The 17,988-nt window shown below is 41.1% G+C and overlaps 1 protein-coding gene across 2 annotated transcripts in view; it reads right to left on the bottom strand.

Annotated features, from left to right (window-relative positions):
- Window positions 1-17,988, bottom strand: part of LOC143020980 (ubiquitin-like protein 3) — a 32,355-nt gene that overhangs the window by 8,550 nt on the left and 5,817 nt on the right. The window contains exons 2-4 of one of the 2 annotated variants that reach the window (XM_076178040.1): window positions 7,694-7,802; window positions 7,247-7,411; window positions 1,594-1,736 (exon numbers count right to left, since the gene is read on the bottom strand). In XM_076178040.1, coding sequence (XP_076034155.1) covers window positions 1,687-1,736; window positions 7,247-7,411; window positions 7,694-7,802 — 324 coding nt within the window. In that variant the 3' untranslated portion in view covers window positions 1,594-1,686. Of the gene's footprint in view, window positions 1-1,593; window positions 1,737-7,246; window positions 7,412-7,693; window positions 7,803-17,988 lie in introns of those variants that run through there. The other variant, XM_076178039.1, reaches the window with a different exon arrangement.

The raw sequence follows: 17,988 nt of genomic DNA, 5'->3' as shown, positions 1-17,988 counted from the left end.
TGGGGTCAGGGAAGAGTGTGACAGGATTTTGAAAGTAATAAGGGGATGTGTTGGGGGGGAAGTTAGGAGGGGGGAGATAAGTCAAGTGGAGAAGAGGTGGTGGTGGGGGGGGAGTGGTTGTGGTGGGATACACTAGGAAGGTGGCAATGATGGGCAAGGAAAATGGAGGAGAGATGGGAGAGGATGGGGTGCCAGCAGTTATTACAATGATGAGAGTGGGTGGGGCAGCAGGGTTGGCTGGGTGTCATGTGGGATGTCTGGGGAGTGGGGAGGTGTGGTGGTGGTGGGCTGGCTTATGGGGTTGTGCAAGAGGACTGGGGGGTGCCTGTATGGTTCTGGGGGGGGGGGGGATTAGTTCATTGAGTCTGGTTGTAGGGGTTGTGGGAGGGTTTTGGTGGAGAGGATGGGGGGGGGAAGGAAAGTGGTTAGTGGGGAGCAGTGTGGGTTTGCAAAAGGTAGGGGTTGCATGGATCAGATTTTTGTGGTGGGACAGATGTGTGGGAAGGCTCAGGCAGGGGGTGGGGATGTTTTTTAGGCCTTTGTGGATCTGGAGGGGACTTGTGGTGGGGTGGATGTGGGGGGGGTTGGAGATGTGTGGGATTGGGGGTGGAGCTGTTGAGGGCAGTCAGGAGTTTTTGCAGAAGTGGCTGTGTTCGAGTTGGAGGTGGGGGTGGGGCTGTGCTGGCGGTGTGTCATGTCGCCATGGCTCTTCAATGTGTACATGAATGGGGTGGTGCGGCAGGTGAATGCGAGGGTGGCAGGCGAGGAATTGGAAATAGTTGGGGAGGGTGGAGGGGTCAGGGGAGTTGGTGGTGAGGTATGGGAGGGTGTGCAGAGGTTGGGATGTGTGGAGGGAGGGGGGTTGGTGGCAATAGTTTTGAGAAGAGTCTTGTGAGAGAGTGGCTTGAGGTGGGTTGTGGACTGGGAGAGTCAAGTGGGTGCCTTCAGGGATTGGGAAGTGTAGTGAGAAGTAGACATTTGGGAGTGGATGCTGGTGGCACTCTGTGGGGCGGATGCGTGGAACGTGGGTGAGGAGGAGTTTGGGTGTGTTTGAGGTGAGGTGTCTGAGAGGTGTGGTGGGGGTTGCAATGTTGGCTGGGGTGAGGGGGTGGGGTTGATGGGGGAGTGTTGGGTGGTTTGGAAGTGTGGGAGGTTGGGGCGGAGGTGGATGGAGAGGACATGGGGAGATGACTGAAGATGAGATGGGTGGGTAAGCACTGAGGAAGTGGGGGATGTCTGTTGAGGGGTGATGGGAAGGGACAGGGGGTGGGTGGAGGGTGGCTGTGGGTGGGGGGGTGGCAGGAGATTGGGGACTGGTTGTATGTGGGTGATATTTTGACACAGCCCAAGGGGATTTCTCCCTGTCTTCGATGTTTCTGCACGAGATGGGGGGTCACCAGTTGGGTGGGGTGGCCTTGTTGCATTGCTTCTGGCCAGGGGCAGTGGACAGGATGCAGGGATGGCCTGTCATCCATGAGGAGCTGGGATGAGAGGGAGGGAGGGAGGGTTGGCGAATGGGAGCAGAATGGGTGGGAGTGGAATTATGCCTTTTGACTTTGGCTACCTCTCTGGTAAGGAGGAAAGAGCCTTTGGTGTGTGAATGTACATATGGATAAAAATTGGGGTGGGGGGGGGGGTCACCATACGATAAAGCTGTGGTGGTAAACCAGCTTCAGTTGTTGGGCCCTATAGAGGTGCTGTCTTGCTGCAATGCCTCGACAAGTATCCAGATGAAACTGGGAGAAAAAGAACATACCAACCTAATGTAGTTTGATCAAACTGATGACACTGGATAAGGCTATAAATACCCAAAGGATACATGAATTTGTGATGTAAGGAGTGAGAAGAAGGGGGTTGAAAGGGTGAGTGGATAGGGTAAATAGGGCCGTGTGAGTGAGTCAGGATGTCAAATATATGAAAATGGGTGTGGGTGGCAGAATGTGTTAGAAAAGAATGTTAGACTACAGTGACAACCTATTCCACGAGAAGGGTGCACTGAGGATGGACTGGAGGTATTGCTGGGAAGAAAGGAAGTATAATGTCCACATCTTTCACTGGGATGTAGTGCACAAGGCAAGTGTGATGGAGGCTACTTAATGCAAAGCCAGGCAGGAAAGCTTTGACTACAATGGTGGAGGATGATGGGAGAATAATTGTGATGGGAAAGGAGAACATTTTGTTGCTTCTATCTTTGGGGACAATACTGCACCAAGTAGGCAGAGATGGTAAAGCACAGATTTGAGGAGGGCATTAGGAAGGAATAGTAGATGAGGGGAGGCGAATGATAAGGTTACTGTAAATTAGGTGCTATTAGCAATAAAAGGATTGAATAACTGGAAAACTGACTGAACTGTGTGTCATATGGAACATTAGTCAAAAAGATGAGTATATTGGAGAGACTGGTGAGGTTCTTCAGTGTGTGTCTAGGGAAAGAATGTCTTCTGGTGGATTGCAGAAGTACATGAATAGTTGTTCTTGTTCTTGTTGTCATCCCTTTGCCTGTCTGGCCAAGAAGTCAGTCTCCCTGAGGAACACTACAGCTGGAATGGGGTTTTCCCACAAATCCTTTAGAGAGTGTACATTGTGTTGTTGGCAAGCATGACATTTATTGACAGCATGGCACACAACTGCATGTACAGCTATTCTATACAAAGGGAAGGAAGACAAAAGGGGATACAGTGGTTTTGGAGGGCTTTGTCTCTATGTGTAGTTAGTAAGGTGTATGGGCACATACTGATTGAGAGAACTAGGAGAAGAGAGAGAGTAATTGGGGAAGGGCAATGTGGGTTTCAAAAGGGAAGAGTGCACTGACTAGGCATTTGTGGTTAGACAGTTACATGAGAAGTATTTAACAAAAGATGAGTATGTCCACACAACCCCAGTCTGGGGTACTGGTTGCATGTTATTGTGGGGTTAAAAGCTGCTAAGTAGCATGCAGGTGATACTTTGGGGTCTATATAGGGTGCCCCTACAGACCAGAGCCACACATTTTGTCTGTGGTAGAGGAAATCTCTATTCATAGAGAAATGATACTTTATTATACAGTGACTGTCCCTCCATTATGTTGTTCCCCCACTCTTGTTACTGCCCTGTACCATTTCTGAATATTCCTTCTCATTTTGCCAAACCCTGTGGTGGGGGTGAAGAATACTGCCACCAAGTATTTCCACTTGAGTCATATAAGGCATCAAAAATGGGACAACGATAGGACTAGACATCTTTCTCCCTGTAGCCCCACAGGGGACATTCCTAAAAAAAATATATATATATATATATTAATGTGTGTGGATGTGGTACAGCTGAGAGTAAAAGGGAAGAGATAAGCAGAATGTTTGTGAGAAGAAAGATGGATGTGTTGGCATTGAGTGAAACTAAGTTGAAAGGGAGAGGTGAACTTGAATTTGGGACTGTAGTTGGATGGATCTCAGGTGTGAAGAGAGAAGAGAGGACGAGGGAGAGAAGGGGTGGCTATATAGTAAGTGAAGAGATAGGTAAGCGTGTGGTGGAGTGGAAGGAGGTTTCTTCAAGGTTAATGTAGATGATGGTGAAACTGGGAAGGGAGATGTGGTTTTTTGTAAGTGCATATGGGCCTGGTAGTGAGAAGAGTGTAGAGGAAAGGCTTTTTCGATAGAGGCTTTTTCGATAGATTTAAATAAGTGCATAGTGGGTTTAGGGAGAAATGTCAATGTAATGGTATTGGGAGATCTTAATGCTAGGGTAGGAAATGAACCAACAGACAGGGTGATTGGGAAGTGTGGAGTTCCAGGAAAAAATTGTAGTGGAGAGTTGATGGTGAAGATGAGTCTAGAAAGACAGTTGATGATACCAAATAGTGTTTAGGAAGAAAGTCGAGCATAAGTACACATGGGAGAGGATGGTGGATGGAAGGGTGGTAGAGTGTTAATGGACTATATAGTGGTAACCTGGAGAATAGCAGGAAAAGTTAAGGATGTACATGTTCTAAGGGGAGAGAGTGGGGGAATATCAGAGCATTTTTTTGTGAAAGGTAAGTTGAGAGTGGAGGATAGATGGCGAAAGAGGAAAAGGACAGAAGGTAGGGAGGTGTTTAAAATGAACTGCTTAAATGAGAAAGAAATGGAGGAGTACAAGAAGAAACTGAGAGAAGAGTGGGAGTGAATGAAGGATAGAGTAGAACTAGGAGTGGAGGAGCAATGGGGATGGTTCAAGGAGGGAGTTACAAGGTGTGCAAACATGGTGTGTGGAACAAGGACAGGAGGAAATAGAAGGAAGGGTTGTGAGTGGTTGGATGAGGAAGCAAAAACGGTTGTAGAAAAGAAGAAGCAAGCATTCACTGATTGGTTACAAAATAGGATGAGAGAATAATATGAGAGGTACAAAGAAAAAAGAGGTAAAGCATAAGATAAAGGAGGCAAAGAGGATAGATGTGAAATGGGTAAGAATATGACATAAAATTTTGAAAGTAATAAAAAGATGTTTTGGAAAGAAATTAAAAGAATAAAAGGAGGCAAATCAAGTAGAGAAGAAAAGGTAAAAGATCCAGATGGAGAGATGATAATGGATGAGAAGGCAGTGAGAGGAAGGTGGGCAGAATATTTTAGGGAGTTGCTAAATGTGAAGGAGGATAGGAAGGGAAAGGTAGTTGCAGTGGGAAGCACTAAGAAAATGACAGTGATAAATGAGGAAAATGGAGGAGAAATAAGGAAAGATGAGGTGAAGGCAGTTGTTAAGATGATGAGAGCAGGTAAGGCACCTGAGTTGGATGGGTGTCATGTGGAATGTCTAAAAAAGGGAGGTACAGTAGTGGTGGATTGGCTGATGAGATTGTTTAGTGTTTATCTAAAAGAGGGTAGAGTGCCAGAGGACTGGAGGAGTGCATGTATAGTTCCACTTTACAAGGGAAAATGGGACAAGTGTGAGTGTATAGTAGTCTCAGAGGGATCAGTTTGTTAAGTTAGTTGGGAAAGCTTATGGGAGGGTCTTGATTGAAAGGATTAGGAGAGGAACAGAGGGAGTAATTGGTAACAGTGTGGGTTTAGGACAGGTAGGGGTTGCATGGATCAGATTTTTGTGGTATGATAGATATGTGAGAGACCTTTAGGAAAAGGTAAGGATATTTTTTGGGCCTTTATGAATTTGGAAAAGGCTTATGACAGGGTAGACAAGAAGGCACTGTGGGAGGTATTGCAGATATGGAATAGGAAAAAAGCTTTTAAGAGCAGTCAAAGTTTTATGAGAGTAGTAGAGCTTGTGTTAGAATCAGAAATGGAGAGAGTGAGTGGTTTGAGGTACAGGTGGGACTTTGTCAGGTATGTGTTATGTCACCTTGGCTGTTCAATTTATACATGGATGGGGTGGTGTGAGAGGTAAATGCAAGGGTAATGGGCTGGGGATTGGAGATAATTAAAGAAAATGGAGAAAAGTGGGAGATAAGCCAGTTGTTGTTTGCTGATGACACTGTGCTTGTAGCAGGATCAGAGGAGGGATTGAGGAAGTTAGTGATAGAGTTTAGGAAGGTGTGTGAAAGAAGGAAATTGAAAATAAATGTGGGTAAAAGTAAGGTGATAAGATGCACAAGGGGAGAAAGTGCCAGCAGACTGGAAATGATTATTAAGGGAGACTGCAGGAAGTGGATAGTTTTACATACTTGGGAATGGATGCTAAGAGGAGATTGTATGAAGGAGTGATTGTGCTGACAGCACTGTATGGGGCAGAAACATGGTACATAAAAAAGGAAGAGAGGGAGAGTTTGGATGTGTTTGAGAAGAGGTGTCTGAGAAGTATGATAGGGGTTACTAGGCTGGATAGAGTGAGAAATGAGGAGGTGAGGAGGAGAATGGGGATGGAAAGGGAGTTGGGAGATAGGGCTGATGAAAGAGTATTGGGATGGTTTGAATACATGGAAAGAATGAGTAAAGAAAGATTAGTAAAAGAGGTGTGGAAGGCAGATGTGGAAGAAGTGAACATGAGGGGTCAACCTAGGATGAGATGGATGGATGGGGTAAAAGGGGCATTGGGAAAGAGGGAAATGCCTGTTGAGGAAGGATGGGAGAAGACAGATGATAGGGGTGAATGGAGAATGGTTGTGTATGGATGATGCTGTGATGCATGAAAGGGAGTAGGTGGGGGCTGGGGGGTGAAGGAATGTGTGTGAAAAATAAATTGATGGAGCCTGAAGGGACTTTTCCCAGTCTTCTCCATTTCTGCATGATGAGACAGAGAGGGGGGGGGGTCACCAATTTAATGAAGTTGCCTTGGTGTGGATCTGTTGTATCTTGTGATACTGCTTCTGACCCAGGGCAGTGGGAGAGATGCAGGGATGACCTGTCATCCAGGAGGTGCCAAGATAAGAGGGAGAAGGGTGGAGGGGAGTGGAGTATGTTAGGGATGGAATGGGTGGGAGTGGTTTTTATGTCTGCTTTTTGGCTACCTCCTTTGTAAGGGGGAAAGAGCCTTGGGTATATGTAAGAGTATCTTTCTTACAGTTTTATGGATTTGGAAAAGACATTTGATAGGCATGATGAAGAACCTTTGTGTAGCTTGTTGCAGGTATAGTAGGGAAAAGCAGTATTGATTTTATATACATGGGAGTGTAAGGGATAGAGTGAATGGCTTGAGGTATGGTGTTACCATGGCTGTTCAATATGTACATAGATAGGCTGGTATGGGACATAAATACATGTGATAGGCAGAAGTCTGAAAATGGTGGGTGAGAAAGGATGGACATAGGAAATAATCTTGTTATTTGCAGATGAAATTACTTTTGTGGTTGAATCTGCAGACAGAGAGCTGATGACTGAATTTGGAAAGATATGTGAGAAGAAAGTTATGAGTGAATGTGGACTAAAACAAAATGATGATATGTACAAGGAATGATAATAATAACACATATATCCTGTGAAACAGTTTTGGTTCATCTTTGCATTTATCTACAACACCCCTTTCAAAATTTCTTCCACCCACCCCCTCCTATTCTTGTATAACCATTTCTAGCTCGTTTGTAAGTTTCCTGTGTAATAGTGGTTCTTCTGTTTCTTCATTTTCCCCAAGCCAGCCCCTCCCTTTTCTTTTTAATAGCTTTCTCACACCTTTTAATCAAGCTGTTTTGTTTCTACTTCTTTCTTCCACTCATCTTTGGCATATTTGTTCGCTCCTAAGTTGTAAACACAAAGAAAGATTCCCCATTTCCTCATAGTTCCAATGGTATTCATGATTTCCTCTATGTATATGTGTGTGTGTGTGTGTGTGTGTGCGCACAAGGACTCACCTTGAGAATTAGGTTCTGGAAGGTTCTCTCTTGGTACAAGGTGCATGACACAGGTTTTGCCAGCTGGAAGCCCCAATGCTCCCAGTGTCACATTGCCATGTAGGAAACGTCCTTGGTATATAAGCCGAAGGATTTCAGCTTTACTCACTCCTTCATCAGCCCATTCTACAAGATGTTACAAAAAAGTTAGGCTCGTATATTTTTTTTCGAACCATAAAGAAGTCATTCTTTAGAAATATTGGAAATTAAAATTTGCATTGTATTGCAAACTCTTTCAATTTTAAGTTCTGTTATCAAAATTAGAATTTATTTACAGGGTATATACACTTGATTTAGAATTTGATCTTATAACTTTTTATACAAAATTGGTTTTGTATTACTGACCCACACCCAACTATAAATTAAACTCAAGTTATATATAAAGGTTATAAACATATATGCACTTACCTTCAGGCCAGTTATCAAAGACATACTGTGCAATGTCTCCAGCTGATTCACTGGGGCTAAACAAGAACTCCTTGGTTTTACCGCTGACCAGGATCAGACGGAGGTTTATCTGTAAGGAGGAAGCTGCCCATTAGCAAATTATTTTTCAAAAATAATTTTATATTTGTAATTTTTCTAGCCCATTTTCTTTATTCAAATACATATATCTCTTGGAAAATAATGGTAATTAATAGTAAATATATGCAAATTTGGCACAGGGAAAAGACACTTGAAGACAGAAAGTACTTTCATGTGTTGCATCCTCAGACATATGAACAAAGTGCTGTGGTTATATGCCTACAAAAGAAAGAAACAGGAACAAAAGGGAGATATATCCTGTGGGGAAGTGCACTGACCATACTTGCCCTCACTTTACCTAACATTAACTTGGTTAATCTGGATGTAACTTCTTGATAACAAGTTCAGTTGGCAGTTTGTCACATTCAAAATATCCAAAACTCGTATCTAATTTACACATACGAATACATCTCACTGAAATAAAACTTGATTCAATCACATTCCTCTCAAACTTATTGACTTGGCTAAAACTTTATCTCCTGCCTAATCCATATGGCAATGATTTTCCACTTTGTCGGAACAATGCATTATTCTCTTGCGCCATCTTTACATCATATCTATGCTGGGAAATCCATTTGTCTACCAGTTTGTCCTATATAAAACTTAATCTATCAATAACCTCGCTTCTATCTGGAGGTGCAACCCTGAATGGCTGACACTTGGTTTATAATCCAGAACTAACATCTCTACCAATTCTGATCGTATTTCCTCCACCTTTTGATACAGGAAAGCAGAAAATGACAACTCCCTCCTCCTACTCCTGTTTGCCAGTGACATAGAAACAATCCCAAAACAACAGATACTAGAGTCCAAAGTTTCTTCCCCAAGAGATTTATTATGGGCCTGACAAGTGTTGCTAGCTACTGCAGAGCTGCAGGTTCCTGGGCAGCAAAACTCAAGGCAGTAATTACTATCATTATGATACCCTCTCCTTCAATACCCCCACTTATTTGCCTAGACTGGTTACTAGATTTCTTTAACCACTTCAGTATGACTCAAATTCTCATGTGCAATATTGGCTGCCAAACGTATGATTCATCACACTACTTGCATTATAAAATATAAAGTCACTGCTGTATTACTCATTCTCTTTTACTCTGAGTAATAATAAACATAAAAAATGTGATCAAACCAGTTCACAGAATCCAGGGGTAACACATGTATAACTGCAAAAAAAAATATATAATTAAGATGCCAACACCGGCCATGTACTCACACCTCATGACACCTATATGGGTGTCATCACACCGAAGTGGTCAAGTATTAGAAGGATAGATGGAAATATTATCAGACCTCGCCCAACATTTCACTGTGCACAAAATTTCACATTTACACAAATAGGTAAGTTATCCCAACATTTGCTGGACACAACCATGATTCACAATAGCATGATTTGAATAGCCTGCCTGGTTGTGTTGTGCACCAGTGTCCGGAGAGGGTCTGGGAACCTAACTTATTTTTCACATAAGAACTGTTATTTGCCCAACATGAACTTTGTCCTGCACAATGGTTAAGGAACCGAACACTAGTATTCTTTGAGGTCTGACTGTATTTACCTAGCTATATTATATTATACAGGAAGCGGAGCCATACTCGTAGTGACCTGTCTTTATATCTCACAACATCTAGTCTATTCTTAAATTCTTGTATGGTGTTTCCATGCACTACTGTTTCATCCAGTTTGTTCCAGACATCCACTCTGTGTGGAAAACTTTTTTTTCAGATCTCTTCTATAACTATCCTTTTGAATTTTTTTTCACGTTCCCTTGTTTTTCTTCTATCCCACTTTAATAAGTCTTCTCTGTATTTGGAAGAAGTTGAGTTCTCATATGAACTGTGGAATGTCCCCCACCACAAAATCTATAAATATTTGTTGCTGATAAAATGCCATCAATGCAGGTAATAACAATCCTAACTTATCTCTCCAGGATCTCTCGAGGCTTTCTCTAACAACATCAAGCTTAGTATGAGAATACCATTTAGTATGGTGTATGATTTCCACTGGAAATAATGAGCTCCTATGTTGAGTTTATCTGATTGGAAACCTTTGGCAATGGGCCCCAAATGTTTGACTGCTGTCTAATTTGTGAACTTGAGTTCTTATCTACATTAATGACTATAAGAGAAAGAGGAGAGGAGTACTTGCCAACTCTATTGAAAAAAATAAAAATAAAATAAAATTAAAATAAATAAATAAATAAAATATATATAAAAAAATAAAATAAAGTAATAAGAATAATATTAATAATAAATAAATAAACAAATACAAATTAAATAAATAAGTGGAAATTAAAAGGGATGGGCATAAAAAAAGGCCCTGTGGGGCTGCACTTCTGGGTTAAGGTCAGGGCGTTGATGAGCTCTAGTGATGGATGGCAAGGCAATGATGATACTATCTGCTTGTGTTCGGCAGGACCCCTGCAAGCAGGCACCCATCATTAGCACCCCTCACTTAAAGTTAAACAACTGGAGACCTTTATAGATGTATTTAATTGACTCTTGAGGGGATAATAAGAGGTCAAAGCAGTCTGGTTTGAAGGAAGGAAACTCATCTGGGTTAGGATGGGGAAGTACTGGAGGTGGAGGAGGTGGGGGGGGGGGACAAGAGAAGATTGAGACTGATGGCATCCATTGCCCAATCACATCTAAGGAAGTTTTTAACTCAAGCAAGATATGAACAGTTGTTACTCTGTCATAATCCTTTTCATATCAGACATCTTCACTTTTAGTCTGTTTGCTGTTGTCAGGCTATTTCATTTGTCTCTATAACAAAAACTCAGTAATGCAAATATCTTATTTTTAAATAACCAGTACTTTCTATACCAGATGGCACTTTTTCCCTTGTACTCTAACTCCTGTCAAACTTATTCTATTCTTTCCTTTGGCAACCCCTTAGTAGTGGTGTGCAGCTGATGACAAATGATTGTGGGGAAGAACTATTGGCTACCAAGGGCATAGGGTTGAAAGCATTCATTGAGATGGCAATCTTGAGCAAGGTCAGATGTGCAACAATGGAGTGATGCACCAAGGTCGAGAGAGAGGAGAAAGAGAGGAGAAGAGAGAGAGAGAGAGAGAGAGAGAGAGAGAGAGAGAGAGAGAGAGAGAGAGAGAGAGAGAGAGAGAGAGAGAGAGAGAGAGAGAGAGAGAGAGAGAGAGAGAGAGAGAGAGAGAGAGAGAGAGAGAGAGAGAGAGAGAGAGAGAGAGAGAGAGAGAGAGAGAGAGAGAGAGAGATAGGAGAGAGAGAGAGATAGGAGAGAGAGAGAGAGAGAGAGAGAGAGAGAGAGAGAGAGAGAGAGAGAGAGAGAGAGAGAGAGAGAGAGAGAGGGGAGAGAGGAGAAAGAAATGGGGGAAGCAACCTTAGTTGATCCTTCTTTGGTTCATAAAATAACAACTTCTTGAACAGGAAGTGCTTGTTTACTAATTGTAATGCTAGATATACTCCCACAGAACACTCAATATGAGGAAGTGAACAGATAAAATACTTGGATGGGTTTAGCAAGATGAGAAATGAAGGAGAGGAGGAAGGAGGGAGAAAGGAAGGAAAGGAAAGAAGGAAAGGAAGGAGATAGCATATCATTTTGGCACAGTCACCAGATTTTATCTAATTAAGCCATCTAAAATGCACCATGTGAGTCACTACTTGTTGAACAAGCAGTACTTGGCACTCCCAGAGCTATGCCAAGGAAGCAATGCTGCACTTGTTAAATCCAAACAAATGAATGATGACAGAAGGAGTCCAGAGTGGCATGGGAGGGTGGGTGAGAAGTCAAGGCTCACGCTATGTGTTATCAAAGCACCTACAGAGTTAGGGCCAGGTTAACCCCTTCCACATCAAGAACCACACTTCTTTTCTGTGTGGCCACTGCCAGTCTATTCTTTTCATCTCCAGGGCACTCTCTTGGTGGTGAAGAGAGTCTATTTTGGTGATACTAGTCTGCACCAGCTGGCACCAGTTGTCAACCCTCATCACGTGAAGAATAAAGCTGAAAAATGACGAAAACTAACTGATACCAAGCTCATCTCTGTGGCACCCTCTTGGCAGTGAATGGGTAAACAGACCTCAATACCCTGACTAACACTTGGGAGGAGGAGGAGGGTGTTGCAAATGATAAAGGAAATGGATCAGTCAATCATCAATTGTGTACAAGTTTCTTTGACTGGAAGCCTGCATCTCCATGGGAACCAGCAATCTTGGACTCCCTACACATCAATGATTATATTTCTATTCTCTGCCTTTCATCAAGTTGATGTCCTCTAGCTCTTCCATCAAACTCTCCAGTTGTGGTTCAGTGGTACCACTTTATTCAATATTTGGTGGAGCCTTATATATCTATTGTGTGTTCAAAGATACACACAGTCATTATGACTACCTCATACATCTGTGAAGAATTTCCCAATTTTGTCAAGGCTGTGCCAGTTAGCAGTGGGTTCTGCTACTGTGAGTATGTGCAAGCAGACCTCTCTCATCTATCATACAAGACCTGTTTAATATTGGTAACCCTGCAGATTCTCATCTCCTAATTGACATGGCCCTTGCAGTCATTAAAATTCTACAGCCACCAACACCAAGATTCTCTTAGGTTGGGTCTCAGCACATAAGGAAAAGGAATTTAAAATAAAGATTTTAGAGACCTTGCCAGGATTCAACCTAGACAAATTACTACATCTCTCCTTAGCTTCAATCAGTATCAGAAATACATTTGATGGAACAAACATCTAAATGTTTTATGCCAGTAACCCTAGCAGAGTTCAAGACAGTTCAAGGACTTAAAGCAGATGAGTTAAAACTAGTTATCGACTATTTAGGTGCTAGATTTTCTGGTGACCCTACCAAGACATAATTAGTGTAGGCCATAGCATCCAGCTTAATGGAGGGTGATGGCGCACAAAAGCAACTACTAGACAAGTCAGGGCAGCAGAGATTTCAGAGGAAATGTAAGCTCCATATCAGACTCCTGGAATAATCAAAGTGAATGCCCATGAGTTATCACTAGAATCCCTTTCTATTATCAAGTTGCATCCAAGAATTGAGTTAGCAAAGCAGGTACACAAGTTTCAGAATTCTGAGAGATGAAAAAGATGGAACAAGAACAGTCAGTATCTCAACAAGTAATGCTTATTCTTGTATAAATGAAAAAGTTCTTAAGTTGATAAATCAGATATAAACATATTTTTACATGTTTGAAAAAGTAGGTATGTAATCACAGTATCAGAAGGTTCACTGGTCAGTGTTGTTATGATACACATTATCAAGAGCTTAAAATTTGTAAGCATCATAAAACAACACCCAGTCTGCTCATTATGAAATAATAAAATCAGCAATACTACAAATTGATGCAGGGATGACCTGTCATCCAGGAGCCAATAAAAGAGGGAGGGAGGGGTGATGAATGGGAGTGGAGTATTTGGGGATGAAATGGGTGGGAGTGGATTTATGCCTTTGACTTTGGCTACCTCTCTTGTAAGGGGGAAAAAGCCTTAGGTATATGTATCTATGTATGTACTACAAGTCTATCTACTTGTTCTAAGGGTTTATCAAGTTAGGTTTAGAAATAGAAAACAACATAATTATTCAAACAGAAGTTAGTTGTCAGAAGAGGGAGATGTTTAAGCAGTGGTTTCATTCAAATGATACACAATCATTCAAGAATTTGGATAAATTTTTTGGACTATCTCTAAAGAATTGTTGGTATATTTTCAGGAAGTGGATGCCTCAGTAACTGAGAAGACTTGAGAATTAGCAGATATGTATGTTAATACACATATCCCCACCCCCCAAGGGAGTCCTCACATCCATGTAAAGGGAAAGGAGATTCTCATATGCAAGCCAGTGAACTATGCTAGTGGATCTCCTACTAAATCAGGAACTGTTAAGATAACTCAAATAAATCATTTACTATGTCAAAAGAATGCTTTCATTGTGGAGAAGTAGGCCACCAGATGAGATCTTGGAAAAAGATTGAAGATCTGATTAAGAGTAAGCCAGTATTAATAAAAGCCCCAAAATAATGAGGTAGTCATATTAGTGGACCTGAGTATTTCTGGTGGTAACAGCAAGTCAGTGACCTTGGAAGGTATGAGTAACACACCACTTAAAGCTGGTGGGTTCTCTGGACTGCAGAGCAGTACTGTGGATCAACACAGGTGCAAAAGAGTGGAAGTGGACAAGCGGTAAGGAGAATCGTAAAGCTGATCCATGTTCAGAAATGTATGGCACATTTCTGTTGGATTGAAGTGATTGATTTTCCACCATCCCACAGGGATCTGAGTATATTTGTGGGCCTTTGTAATTCTTGCTTCTTATTTTCACTATAATAATTTCTATATCATGTTTACAATGTTTATCAATAATAGCACCACACAAGTGTAAATGTTTTTTTTTTCAAAGACATCTTAAATGCTGTTGCATTAACCACTTCAGTATGAGTCAAATTCTTGCATGCAGCACTGGCTGCCATATGCACGATGCATCACAGTACTTGGATTATAAAACAGTCACTGCTGTATTATCTATTCTGTTTTACTCTGAGTAATAATAAATGCAGAAAATGTGATCAAACCAGTCCAGAGAATCTGGAGGTAACTCGTGTACAACTACAAAATAATATATAATCAAGATGCCAATGCTGGCATCCTTATGTGCCCACTTGTGCCTTATGACACCTATGTAGGCATCATTGTACCAAAGAGATTAAACATATCAAAAGCATTTGATACTGTCTTGCACAAATCTTTGATTTCTACACTCCTCTCTTATGGTATCCAACATCTATAACCTCTGGCATCCCACAGGATTCTGTTCTGTCTCCTACTTTTCCATCATATTCATAAATGGCCCACTTGACCTCCTATATTTTCCTATACACTCATATCCTACATTTATTTGCCACTCTCTAGACATCCTTCTCAAAGTGATCACAACAGAGAAACCTAGTGTCATTCAATGTCAAAGACTACAACTGCCCACTTAACAAAATCTCATTTTTTCAATGGCACAATTTCTTCCTTCTGACATCCTAAATATTCCTAGACTATCCTTCACAAGTTAACTCGATTGAAAAGCTCGTATCTCGGCTATTGCTAGAACAGCTTCAAGGAAATTAAGTGCTCTGTACTGCCTCCAAAATTCCTATCACTCCAACTTAGCTGTTGACCCTATACCAAGGACTTGTTTACTATCTTTTATGGAGCATGCTTTCCATGTTTGTGGTGACTCTCCTCACTCAGTATTCATGGGGAAGGTAGAGTCCAATGCCTTCCACATCATTGATGCTTCTCTTACTTATGAGCTTCAGCCTCCCTCTGTCCCCCAAACAATACTGCATTTTATCTCCTTTCTACTGTTATTTTCATGATCACTACTATTCAAAATTCAGCACTAAATTTTCTGAAACACATCACCCTTTTTCTGTACAATTATATTTTGCAAGAGTCAACCCATATGCTCTACAGTTCTTTTCTTTCACTTGAATAGTCTTGAAGTCTCTTCCACCTGTCTATAAATTGGATTTGCTACCTATCTTGGTGTTTATGTTGATTTTCAATGCTTGGTCCTTCAAGTGTGGGCTGCTGCACATGTATCCAATGTGAGGTCCAGGATTTTTAGGCTCTGGTCCAAGAGAAAGAGCTAGCCATTCAAGTTTATCATTGGAAGTTGATTTAATTTGTAATTGTCCGAAGTGATCAATGATGATTTCAGCACAGAAGCTTCCAATCATTGTTGTCTTAGCTACTGTTCTAGTTTGCCTAGGTATGTTCAGGTGTTCCTAGCAGCTTTTTTGTATTTGCTGTGATGAGTGTTAAATGTCAGGTGCTCTGCGTAGGTGCTTTGGTGTTATGCTCTGAACTTGGTGCAGAAATTAAATACAAAAGGTGAAAGTACTGCTCCTCAGAGAAATCCATTGTAAAAATTATATATAGATATATATATATTTTATACTAACATACACAACATGTATGCAAATACTATTCAAGAATTTAAGAACAAACTTGATGCTGAATGATACAAAGACAGGTCACTATGAGCATTGCTCCCTTCCCGTATAATACAACTAGATAAATACATATATATATATATAAAATAAAATCATTGCTCAATGGTGAACAAAAAGCTGAAAGTGATCAATTATGAGAATAGGAAAAAAAAAAAAAAATAAGAGCAAGGTTAAGTACATAAACTAAAAGATAATGATATTAAGGCCAAGTTAAATGAAAAGAACATATTACAAGAAACAATCAGTCCATCCATTGCCCTAGATCTCTCTTGCAGGAGACCCACAGTTCCCAGGCAACCAGCAGCAGCTGTTGGATTGACCTATATGTCACTCAAGGAAGAAATACATTAACCACTTCGGTACGATGACGCCTCCGTAGGCATCATGAGGTATGAGTGGATACACAAGGATGCCAGCATCTTTTTGTAATTGTACACGGGTTATCCCCAGATTCTGTGCACTGGTTTGATCACATTTTTTGTTTATTATTATTATTCACAGTAAAAGAGAATGAGTAATATAGCACTGACTTTATATTTTATAATACAAGTAGTGTGATGAATCATACATGCTGCACACGAGAATTTGACTTGCACTTAAGTGATTAATGTCTGGGCATAGCTACAGTGTGGCAGTGTAACATGAGGTGTTTGAAGTCTTGTGTGAGATGGTTACATCTGGGGCAGTTTATTTCTATGGCCAGGTCTATTCTATAATGGTAATGTTTTTGTGATGGTTGGGGGCTTGTACATAAGATGAGCTTGTGTGGTTCTTCCTTTTCTTGGATAAGATTTTCTGCAGGGCTAATGTCTGGAGGGGTTTGATGAAGTAGAATGTTAGGTGGTCAGTCTTGGACCGTTTCTATTATGATTTAAGTGTGAATGTGTTTTTGTATGAATGCATTTTGTGGTAGGTTACTCTAGATATTTGAGTAGTGTGGTGCTGGTGTAGTTTCTTTGTTTCTTTCAGTTGGTTGTACTTGCGTGATATAATGAGATGGGTGAATAAGGCTGAGGGTTCTTCCAGAGAAATGTGTATTTATCATTTTCCTCTGATGTTCTAAGATTTGTGTGTGCAGCTGTTCTATCAGGGTGGTTTTGGTGTATCCTGTGATTATTCTCAATTCTTTATCCTGTATAGTTTCCAGGGTCTGTATTTGTGGTACTGACTGTTGGTAACAATGCTGTGGAAGTACATCCGAATGTGGGTCTTAACCACTTTGGTATGATGACACCTACTTTGGTGCCATGAGGCATGAGTGGGTACATTAAGATGTTGGCGTCAGTGTCTTGATTATACATTTTTTTTTTGTAGTTGTACGTGAGCTACTCCCGGATTCTGTGGACTGGTTTGATCACGTTTTCTGTGTTTATTATTACTCAGAGTAAAAGAGAACAAGTAATGCAATGCAACAGTGACTTTATATTCTATAATGCGAGTATTGTGATGAATCGTACATAAGGCAGCTGATGCTGCGTGCGAGAATTTGACTCATACTGAAGAGGTTAACAGTTGCTTGTACATTGCAATCAATTTTTCAGCTATCCAAAATCTACTCAATTTTAACCTCTTCAATACGAATCAAATATTCGTGCGCACATTAGCTACCTGACATACAATGATGCATTATAATATGCACATTATAAAATAGAGTTACAGCTATTATATTTGTTCTCTTTCAACCAGAATGTTTGTAACCACTGAAAAAAGTGATCAAGCCTGTCCGCAGACTGAGAGGGTCACTCAGCTACAACTACAAAATAAATATAATCAGGAAGACGACGCTGACATCCTCATATACTCACTTGCTCCTCAAGATGCCTATGTAGGCATCATTGTATTCAAGGGGTTTATTTTCTTGTTGATTTTCACTGTCGGATCTTTGGTATGTGGGCTGAAGGTCACAAGTCAGGCACAGGCTTCATTCTTTCCAATGGAAGGGTCTGAATATCCAATTCTACTATGGAATGTTTCTTTAAATTCTACTTGTTTGGACCGAGTTATGCTTCTAATTCCTGAGATGGGGCCTCCATTCTATCATTTGTAGGTTATTGTTCTAGTTAGCCTAAGTAAGCCTGGGTGTTCTTAGCAGCTATTTTGCAGTTGCTATACTGGGTTATGAATTTGGTGTTGGAAGATCACTTGGTAAGAGGTTGAATCATGCAGGTTAATCCTGTTTCTTGA

This window comes from Oratosquilla oratoria, chromosome 41, assembly GCF_046742065.1.
Source record: "Oratosquilla oratoria isolate Oo_2021 chromosome 41, ASM4674206v1, whole genome shotgun sequence".
Lineage (NCBI taxonomy): Eukaryota > Metazoa > Arthropoda > Malacostraca > Stomatopoda > Squillidae > Oratosquilla > Oratosquilla oratoria.
This window is presented reverse-complemented; position numbering and strand designations above follow the sequence as displayed.